This window comes from Trichechus manatus, unplaced genomic scaffold (genome assembly GCF_000243295.1).
Source record: "Trichechus manatus latirostris isolate Lorelei unplaced genomic scaffold, TriManLat1.0 scaffold00076, whole genome shotgun sequence".
Lineage (NCBI taxonomy): Eukaryota > Metazoa > Chordata > Mammalia > Sirenia > Trichechidae > Trichechus > Trichechus manatus.
In genome coordinates this window covers 1,502,089-1,512,833 of record NW_004444012.1, presented here as the reverse complement: position 1 = coordinate 1,512,833, position 10,745 = coordinate 1,502,089, and the positions used below count along the sequence as shown (strand labels likewise).

General features: G+C 46.6%; 1 protein-coding gene across 1 annotated transcript in view; it reads right to left on the bottom strand.

Moving 5' to 3' along the window:
* Window positions 1–6,665: 6,665 nt before the first annotated feature.
* LOC101347931 (transmembrane and coiled-coil domain-containing protein 5B-like) overlaps window positions 6,666–10,745 on the bottom strand; it is a 43,294-nt gene continuing 39,214 nt past the window's right edge. The window contains 3 exon segments of the mRNA XM_012556724.1: window positions 6,666–6,705; window positions 7,223–7,452; window positions 7,538–7,703. Coding sequence (XP_012412178.1) covers window positions 6,666–6,705; window positions 7,223–7,452; window positions 7,538–7,703 — 436 coding nt within the window.

Below are 10,745 nucleotides of genomic sequence, written 5' to 3'. Positions count from 1 at the left end.
CACATCTTTCCTCCAGAGTGGCTGGTGAGTTTGTACTCCGACCTTTCGGTTAGCAGCTGAGCGCTTAACCCACTGCACCACCAGGGATCCTTAAACCCTTAAACTGTACTACATTTATGGTTGATCCTGTTTTGAAAGTTTAAAAACTTTTTAAGTCAAAAATGTTCTTTTGTGGCTTCCTAGGACACAGACAGAGGTGGAATGCACGCCGTGTGGGGAGAGCCAGCTCTGTAAGCAAGCACGTTAATCTCTCTGTGCCCTGATTTCCTCATCTACGCAAGAGCTACGGCACCATTTACCTACCACAAAGAGGTATCAGCAGATTAGGCAACCAAAGGAAGGTGTTTAAATCTTTCCTATTAAGCCCAGAGATGGACCCACTGGGAAGCTCACTGCCTGCCCTTCACACAGACTGTGAGAACGTTTTCCTCTGAGTGGAACATCAACATTCAAGTTGCAGGGACTCTGAAGAAATCAGCTCTGCTGGTACTCACTTCCGGGGATGGGCTTCCAGTCAGTGAGCATCAAAATAGCAAGGCGTCCTTTGGACAGGGTGACAAAGATTTTATTTACTGTCCCCTGAGGACTGGACATTTTTAATATAATATTTGTCCTGCTGTAAATGCCACAGAGGAGAAAGATCATTAAGTGCTATAATAGCAATTTCATCCCACAATACCTTCCCCATCCTACCTCAATAATCCTTACAATACCAAAGAGCAGAAAATAATACTCAGAGAAACTGAGGAACTACAAAGAGTTCTTGAGACTATAAAGAAGAGCTCCTGGGAGCACAAGACAAAACCACCATCATTTATGTGCTGCTCAGAAGGATCTTCTCTCATTCACAGATGATGTCGTTTACTTAGACAATTTCATTTGAACATCATTTGTGCACATGTCAAGTTTGGGAAACTGTAAGGACTCCCAAAATTACCATGGTGAATGACAACCTACAGAATGGGATAAAATATATCTGATAAGGGATTAATATCCAGAACACATAAAGAACTCCTACCACATCTACTACGGCCTCCACCACGCTGAGTCCAGTACAACTTGATGGTGCCCGTCTACCAACACTGACTGCTCTGACTGGGATCACAACAGAGGGTCCCCGACGGAGCTGGAGAAAAACGTAGAACAAAAGTCTAACTCACAAAAAGAGACCAGACTTACTGGCCTGACAGAGACTGGAGAAACCCTGAGAGTATGGCCCCCGGACACCCTTGCAGCTCAGTAATGAAGTCCCTCCCGAGGTTCACCCTTCAGCCAAAGATTAGACAGGCCCATAAAACAAAACGAGACTAATGGGACACAACAGCCCAGGAACAAGGACTAGAAGGAAGGAGGGGACAGGAAAGCTGGTAATAGGGAACACAAGATCGAGAAAGGAGAGTGCTGACGTGTCATGGGGTTGTTAACCAATGTCATAAAACAGCATGTGTACTAACTATTTAATGAGAAACTATTTGTTCTGTAAACTTCATCTAAAGTACAATAAAAAAGTTAAAAAAAAAAAGAACTCCTATAAATCAACAGTTAAAAAAACATACATACAATAATTGGCAAAGGATGGGAATAGACATTTCTCCAAAAAAGATACACAAATGGCTAATAGGCAAAGAAAAGATGCTCAATATCATTAGCTATCAGGAAAATGTGAACTAAAACCACACTGAAATGCCGTTTCACAGCCACTAGGATGACAGCACACAATAACAACAACAGCAACAGGGTGACTATTATTTAAAAAAAAAACCCAGAAAATGACAAGTGTTGCCAAGGTTGTAGAGAAATTGGACCTCTTGTCCATTGCCAGTGGGGATGTAAAATGGTGCAGCCACTGTGGAAAACAGCTGGGCAGCTCCTCAAAAAGTTAAACATAGATTTAACAAAAACCTGTTGCCCTCGAGTCAATTCCGACTCATAGTGACCCTTTAAGACGGAGCAGAACTGCCCCATTGCGTTTCCAAGGAGCGGCTGTTGCATTTGAACTGCCAGCCTTCTGGGTAGCAGCCTGAGCTCTTAACCACGGGGGCACCAGAGCTCCAGATTTACCACATTACTCCATAATTCCACTCCTAGGTATAAATCCAGAAAAACTGAAATCAAGGACTCAAAGAGATACATATATGCCAATGTTCATAGCAGCATTATTCACAATAGCCCGAAGGTGGAAACAACCCACGTGTCCATCAGCAGATGACGGGATTAACAAAACATGGTACTAAACCTATTGCCATCGAGTCGATTCCAACTCATAGGGACCCTATGGGGCAGAGCAGAACTGCCCCCATAGGGGTTCCAAGGAGCAGCTGGTGGATTCAAACTGCTGACCTTTTGGTTAGCAGCTAAGCGCTTAACCACTGCGCCACCAGGGCTCCGAATATGGTACAAACATACCATAAAATCTTATTTAGCCGTCAAGAGAAATGAACTTCTGATACATGCTCTGACATGGATGAAACGTGAAACCATCACACTAAGTGAAATAAACCAGATACAAAAGGACAGACAGTGCATGACGCGTCCTAAGGGAGCTACGCAGAACAGGTGAGTTCCCGAGACAGAGACGCAAAGTAGGATAGGGGTCCCCAGGGACGGGGTGGGGGATAATGGTAGCTACTGCTTAATGGGTACAGACCTTCTGTTTGGGATGATGAAAGTGTTCTGGAAATACAGATGGTGGTAATGGTTACAACACTGTGGATGTGCTTAATCCCACTGAATTATATACTTAAAAATGATTAAAACTGTAAATTTTATGTTAGGTACATTTTACTACAATAAAAAAAGAAATGTAAAAAAAAAAACCCTTACCAAAAAATGGGTCAACTATGGCTAAAGGAGAACAGGAAAGTGTTGCCGCGTGTGATGGAGGTCTTACCATGTCTCTGCGCTTCTTTCACAAAAACATCCTCCAGAGCTCTCCTCCTGTGACACAGAGGGCCCACGGTAAGGACATTAGTGGCAGCACCCCGACAACGGCAACATACTGGTGTTTCTTGCCCCAATCTGACAGCCTTATCCACCTACTCAACCTTCTGGCTGCATCTGCTACTTCTCAATTCGTGCCCAGGTCCTGATGACCAGCAAGACTGTCAAAATGTGCTGCTGATCTCCAAAATATTTCCCCCAAAAGCCCGTCACTCAGAAGACCAAGGTTAAAAAAATGTAAAAGAAGTTTTATTTGAAAGGTGTCGGTCTTTAACAATAATCCATGACACTCTGGAAGGAGCCCTGGTGGCAGAACCGTTACGCACTCGGCTGCTAACCTAAAGGTTGGTAATTCAAACCTACCCAGCAGCTCTGTGGGAGAAAGACCAGGCGATCTTCTGTAAAGATGATAGTCTAGAATACCCTATAGGGCAGGTCTACTGTCACATGGGGTCACTAAGAGTCGGAATTGGCTCAAGGGCACACAACAACGAGACACTCTACAAGCATAAATAGCTGTAGCCTTAACATGATGGAACACACTACAGGTCAGTTTTGATGTACAGGAGGTCTACTGGTTAAAAAACAACATAGCTAGTAGCCTGCTTCCTACAGAGGTGAATTACAGAGATCTTGGTGATTTCAGGCAAGTGGTAAAATCAAGAGGCCCAAAGAAAGGGAGGACCCCACTCTCCTCTCCTTCACTCTCTTACACACACTATGGCATTATATACTCAAAGCCTACAAAACACAAAAATAGAAATTTCTCTGGAACAGGTTTTTTTCTTTTAGCCAGAGGACTTGAGAAACCCAAGCGGGAGGGAACAGGGCATTTCGCAGACCCCTGTGTTTCTACGTTGTTAAGGAAGGAGGTTCACAGCCTTCCTTCCATCTTCCTTCTTTAGTAATTATTACGTTACAACGCAGAGATCTCCTCTCCCCCCCAAGGCCAGCGTGTCAGTGCAGGCTCCTGTTTGATCCGCGAGGATGCAATTCCCATGGTTGAGCGTCTTTGCAAGCTCAAGCAAATCAGATTAACGGCTGTAACTTTGTCAACACACAGGCCAAGGCCTGCTGAGAATAAAAGCTGATTTTTAAGACAGATACTATGTGTATCTAAAAATAATGGCTCTTTTTAAAACTAGGTCCCAATAGGAGATTAGGAGCAACCCCCCAAACATGATCAAACCGCCAACAGTGGAATCACTGCATGTTCTTAAAAATCTCTGATGTATTTTCACAATTATACAAATAAAGTTTTAAGAAAATGATGAAAGGCATGACCATCTAAAATACACACTGCCTGGGATAACATGCCTGAGTCCAAATCTTTCGCCATAAACCCAGACCCGGAGTCACGGTGTGCGAGGTAGGGAAAAACCACTTCTGAATTCTCTCTCGGGGTGTCTGCTATCATCACATCAAGTCCCAGTCCGTTCCCACCCCCTTCCTTTGCGGAAAGTTTCACCAGTTTTATGCTGGAGAGGAAGGCACGCCAGGATGTGCAAGCTATCCCCAAACAATCACTGGGCCCACAAGACTAAATGACTTATTTCATTTGTGTAGGCAGGTTAAGCCTGTGACCCAGGCCCGATCAGTCACCGTTCTGCCCTCTGATTCCTCACTTTGGAGCTGGAGGAGAAGGGAGCTTCCCTTGGGTTACAGAGCTAGAAGGATGTGAATCTAGAGCTTCTGAAGGCACCAAGAGCATGGCATCTGCGACAGGAAAGGAGGCCAGCACAGAGAAAGAAGGGCAGAACCAAAAGACAGACTCATGAGACCGAGACAAAGAGACAGAAAACAAGCTAACAACCTCCAAAGCTTCTGAATCTCAGGATCCAGCTGGGAACTGGCCAGCTTCCCCATCAAGATATTAGACCCTGGTGTGGCTCAGTTATGTGAGGAAAAAAAAATGCTCGTTTTTGCTCAGGATTCTTTCTGTTGGATTTCCATCCCATACAACAGAAAGGATCCTAACTTCTTATATGATCATTGACAATATACTCTAAATTTCAAAGTATCCCCATTAATCTCGCTTTCTAAATAGAAAATTGAACCACCCACATATTCAGTAATAATTGTTTGCTGTTTTCCACAAGAAAAAGGAGAAATATATTATTCTTAGAGAAGAAAAATATCATAACACGCATTCTTCCATACTGGCAAGTTAGAGTTTCTTCAATTCCCAGGGACACTTGAAGAAAAGCAGTTTTGCTTCCCCTGGGCAGAAGCCAATGCATTTACTAGTGATTCTGGACAAAGTACAATTCACTAAGTCAGTGGACTGAACAGCCAGAGAGGAAGGAGCAGTCAAGGACAGGCTCAGAGGCCCAGAAACCTTCTCCAAAGCTGCATCTTTAATGCATCGTAACTAAGTGCTTGCTAAGCACTTGCAGAGTCTGGTGAGAGAAATGTCTGTCCCAACACAGGTGGCTTCAGTCAGTGCCACCTCCTGAAACAGTCCTGTAAGGAAGCCTAAAGACTGTCATCTTCCATTACCATCATCTCTGAGATACAAATAGGATGGAGAAAGAAAATGGGAAAGAATGCGCTTTTTAGGGACAGAACCCTGGGCTTTATTATCCTTGTTGGCTAGCATTATTAACGGCAGTTACCATTCCTTCGCCACTTACTACTTGCTAAGAACTACTAAGCATTTTACTTATATTACCTCATTTACTCCTCACAGCTTCCCCTCTGAGGCAGGTAATATTAAACCCATTTTACAGATGAGAAACCAAAGTTCAAGAGGGTAAGTGACTTGTCAAAGTCACTTAGCTAATAAGTGCAAGTGGCTTTGGCAGGATTTGAAGCCATGTCTGACAGATTTCTGAATATACCCATTATAATATGCTGCCTCCCAGCTCTTATGCACTGTTCCCCTCCCCTGAGGCCACTGCTTCCTAGTTCCTGTAGGATATCTAAGAGCATTTCATCCCTTGGTCCTCCTACTAGGCTATCAACGTTGAAACACAGGAGAATAATCATTGGACACCTCTGATCAAGAGACTTGAGACAAACATAACACGTTTAAAGCAACAGCTCCCATAATGCCAATTAATCTGGCACGCCATCCTCAACTTTACTGTTTTTCCTCCTGAAAACGACTGAGATCCAAGAGATATTACAGTAAGCCCTAGGAACACCTAAGTTCTAGCTACCGAATCCCAATGGAGTGCCCACTCGGTGCCACCTGCTGTAGACAACACAATCCTCCCTCTAGTAACTCAGATCCCCCATGGTGGCAAAGCACATCATGCCACATAGCCCATATGCAAACACGGAGCATCCTTTAGTACACTGGGTGCCACCATGAAAGAAAGTCAGATGCTGGGCTACTGGACCTGGTCCCCTTAAAGGCCTGGGTCTGGACATTCCCCTCTCTCTGACTGAAGCAGCCACAGTGCACAGGAACAAGAACTCCTGGCCTCTGCATCAGCCCATCGGGAGTGTGGATGCCAATGTCAGTCTGCAGGAGTCAGCAAGCAGCAGTGTGGCTGATGAAAACAAAGGGTTTTCTCTGGCAACCTCAACCGCACATGGGGATAAGGAAGGTCCACCTCCCCTCACACCCTGCTCCCAGCTACCTGTCCTTGAGTTCAGTGAGGGCTTGGCTCTGGCCTCAGGGAGCAAGGGCATTGCTTGCTATTTGCGGAGGTCAACACTTACATGCCTGAACAGAGTCTGCTTATGCAGAACCCCCCCGAGAGCTCGGATGGCAGACGTCAGATGCCGCTGATGGTGGTGGCGGTGGTCGTGGTGATGCTAATGAAGAAAAAGAAGAAAACCGGTGATGGGAGTGTCACCTATAAACGCAAACACAAAACAGCAACAGCGATCCTAGTCACTGCCAGTCATAATCATGAATCAGCTTCCATTGCCACCCCAAGCCCACTGCGGTGCTCCCCCCGAGCCTCTGAGCCAAGCACACCCAGCTTCAGGCGCTGCATCCCCCTTCGCCCGCCTGTGCACCCTTCCTGTGCCAGGCCGGGAATGAGACTGCACTGGCGGGGCAAGGGGGCTGGGACCCGAGTGGGAAGGACAGGAGTTCTGTAGTGAGGAGCGTTGGGGTGACCCAGAGGCCCCACCAACGCACCTCGAAGCAGCCTGGGTGGGGCGCTGGAGGAGCGGACGTAGAAGGGGAGAAAGATAAGGTAGCCGGGCAAACGGATTTGACGCCTCGCCCCGAGAGCCCTGCAGCCCGGGGAGGCGGAGCAGGCGGCCGTGGTGGTGAAGAAGAGGCGGGGCCGACGGCCAGCAGGACACACCATGCTCTCTTTACCTGACCAGGTGCAGCACCGCGCCGGCTGCAGCGAGGACGCGCCGCTCTAGCCGAGAGCCCAGGAAGCGGCCGCTGCGCCGTCCTCCGCCGAAGCCACGCCCCCCCCACGCCCCCAGCCTCGAGCCCCGCCTCCCTAGCACGCGCCGGCCGGACCGGCTGTTTGGGGGAGGTGAGAAGTGAATTGATTGGCACAGCCATCGGCCAATCGACACGTGCAGCGGCGCCCGGACCTGCAGGTAGGAAGGCGGGCCGGAGGGCCGCTGCGCCCAATCAGCAGCCGAGCCGCTGGGCCTGGCTGGGGTGCCAAGCGGTGACCGGGCGCAGGGAGGGCTTGGCTGCGGGGTCTGAGGCGGTGGTCGCTAGGCTAGGTCTGACGTGGACCTGCTCGGCACGGCCGGTCGCCGGTACCGTGTGTGGCTTAGAGACAGCTGGCCGGCTCCCGGCCGCCTCCCGGGCGCACGCTCTGGGCCGCTTCACCGCTCTGGAGGGAGGGAATCGTGGCTCCCACGGTCGCCGAGGTTCCCGCCCTGGGAGACCCCGCAGGGTTGGGCCGCCCGCGGGTCTGGCCGGCGCCCCTTGGCCCTGCACCCCAGCCTAGCCACGTGCTAAAAGTAATGGAAGTCCCACGGAAACCCGAACCGTTACGTTAGTCTCCCACCACCACCCCTACAGCCGCCTCTTTAACCGGAACTTCTGGCCGGTCGACAACAGCAAAACCCGAACCCCGTGGAGTCCGTTCTGGCTCATGGCGACCCCATGTGTTACAGAGTAGAACTGCTCCAGGGGCTTTCTTGACTGTAATCTTCAGGGAAACATGGGCAACATCGCCAGGTCTTTCTTCCTAGGTGCTGCCGGGTGGGTCTAACCTTTAGGTTAGTAGACAAGCTTAAACCGTGTGCACCTACAGGGACCTTATTGCTTTGACTACTTGAAGTTCAAAGCTAAATCGGTTTGGGCTGAACAACAACGACAGTAGAAGGGCCTTGGTGATCCCGAAAAGGAGGACTGAGTTTGGAGGTCAAGAGACTTGGGTGTCACAAGCAAGGTTACCTGCTTGTTGGAAAACCGAAGAAATTCAAGGTTTTGTTGGCCGCCGTTTCTGCGCTGCTGAATTGGGACTTTGACGCTAACGTAAGATCTTGTTGCCATGGTTTCTGTGCTGCTGAATTAGGGTAGACCTTGATGCCAAAGTAAACCATTTTGCCCCAAATAACTTTTATCGTTAACTGAAATGAACTACCGTCAAGCCTTTCGTAGAAGTATTTGGGACCTAATGATATAGTGATATATGTGGGTTGGGGAGCATTTAGATCTGTTCCAAGTAGGTAAGCATGAAAGGGCATTGCCTTTAAGCTGCTCCCTGATGCATGGAAAATTTATCATCCATCTTTCTTGCTTGTTGCTGTTGAGTCGATTCCAACTCATATCGACCCTATAGGACGTAGTAGAACTGCCCCATAGGGTTTCCAAGGAGCGCCTGGTGGATTTGAACTGCTGACTTTTTGGTTAACAACCATAGCTCTTAACTAGTACGCCACCAGCCATCTGGTGCTAGAAAATGGAATTTTGTCCTGAAGTTTCATTTTTCAAATAATAAATGTGAAAAAGGCAAAGTATTTTAAAGTGATTTTTTTTCCTCAAAAAAAAAATTTTTCTAGAAATAAGAGTTTATGGGAACTAAGATTTATTCTAACTGGTTTAGTATTGGCCAAACACTGAGAGACACTTTCTATATGTTATATTTTTCAATCTTCACGTGTACCCGGTGAAAATCCTATTTTATAGGTAGGGAAACTGAGGCTCAGAGAGATCAAGTATTTGTTCCTGAGTCACATTAATGCTAGGTCCCTGCTGCTCCTGGTTAAAATGCATCATCATTATCAGTTAGAAGACGAGCTAGAAGCATGAACACAACTCTTCCTTCAAGCTTTTTTTTTTAACATGACAAACTGTCCTAGAGGGACCCAGTTCCCACACCACTGACTTTGTGACCCTGCAGCATTAGGTGCCCTTCCAAGAGGTAAGCGTCGCCTCTGAAACGTGTCAGGAGCAGCTCCAAGTCAGCTTTGCTCAGAGGAGGAAGCTGTGGTTTGATATGGATGGGAAGGAAGGAAGTTTTTCCAGGGCTTAAATCTAAACAGATTCTAACTGAGGTAGACGTCTTTTAAAGTAAGCCAACAGAAAATCACATCATGGCTATGAGAGCTTAGCCACGGAAGGAAAAAAAAAAGGTGATAACCCAAAGTCTATTCCAGGATTTTTTCATCGTTTTTCTGAAGAGATTCATAAATGCTTTTCTGACCTTTAGTCAAACCCAGACATATGTACTTGCTCTAAGGTTAGGAGGAAGAAATGAATAGGAAGTGGTGTAAAAAGGAGGAGGAGGAGAAGAACATATCTTTTTTCCCAAAGACCCTATTGATAAAAACAAAATATAAGTAAGTTAAAGGTTACAGATCAGCACAAAGGTACATCACCAATTAACAGATTAGTGGTGTAGACGTTTAGGCTTTGTCATGTTCCTCGTGTAACAGTATCTTAGTGCCTAATATATGTGGTGTGCTCTGCTAGACAATGAGGCCATACGGTTCAAAAAAACCCATTTCCTGACCTCGTTGAAGTGCAGGCTAGTTGAGGTCAACCTGGATCAGGCTCGAAGAGATCACTTTATGAACATAAAGGCTAGTCCTGACAACCACTCAGCAGGGTTGTGCCCATTTCACGGATGAGGAAACTGAGACATGAGAAGACAACTCACTTAAGGCAGCATAATTAAGAAAGAAAAGTCTTACTCCCAAGTCTTTCTGGCCCTGAGGCCCATACTTTTGCAGTAGACCATACTGCCCTCCTAAGGAAAGAGAGTGTCTCTGATAATCCCACTGAAATCTCCCCTCTCCTGAAATAACATGATGCAGTACCTATGAATTTTAAAATACTGAACTCAGTTGATTTTTTTTTTTTTTAAATCACAGTACCCTGCTCTCCATTTCTAAATGGTACTAAAAACATATAAAAGATGGTTCCTGACTACTTGGGGCTTACAGTACTCTTTACACGTCCTTTTTTTAAACCCCTAATGATAGGAAGAAGGATTTCGTGTAATTCACCATCCGTTTTCAAACTGTCTTTTTGTTTGTTTGTTTTGCCTCTAGGAGTAGCATCACTAGCTCACTTCTAGCAAAATGAGATAGTAAAGTTCACGCCAAAGTGTGGTTTGAAGACCAGCAGGAGTGACCTCATCCAAATGCTTGTTAGAAATGCAGAATCTCAAGCCCACTTTGGACCTACTTAATGAGAATCTGCATTTTTATAAGATCCCCCAGGAGACTGCTCCAAAATTTTAGGACGCTTTAGCCTGTGTGAAATGCTTTTAATAACCCCAGAATCTTACTTCCCAAAGAGGCTTGCTCCTGACCCCGGATCTGGTAGAAAAAGAGAAAAACAGAGACAGAGAGAGAAGGGGAAAGAAAAAAGGAGGGGAGAGACCTGCGGTGCAAATATTCACTTCTGCTTGTACCATCAC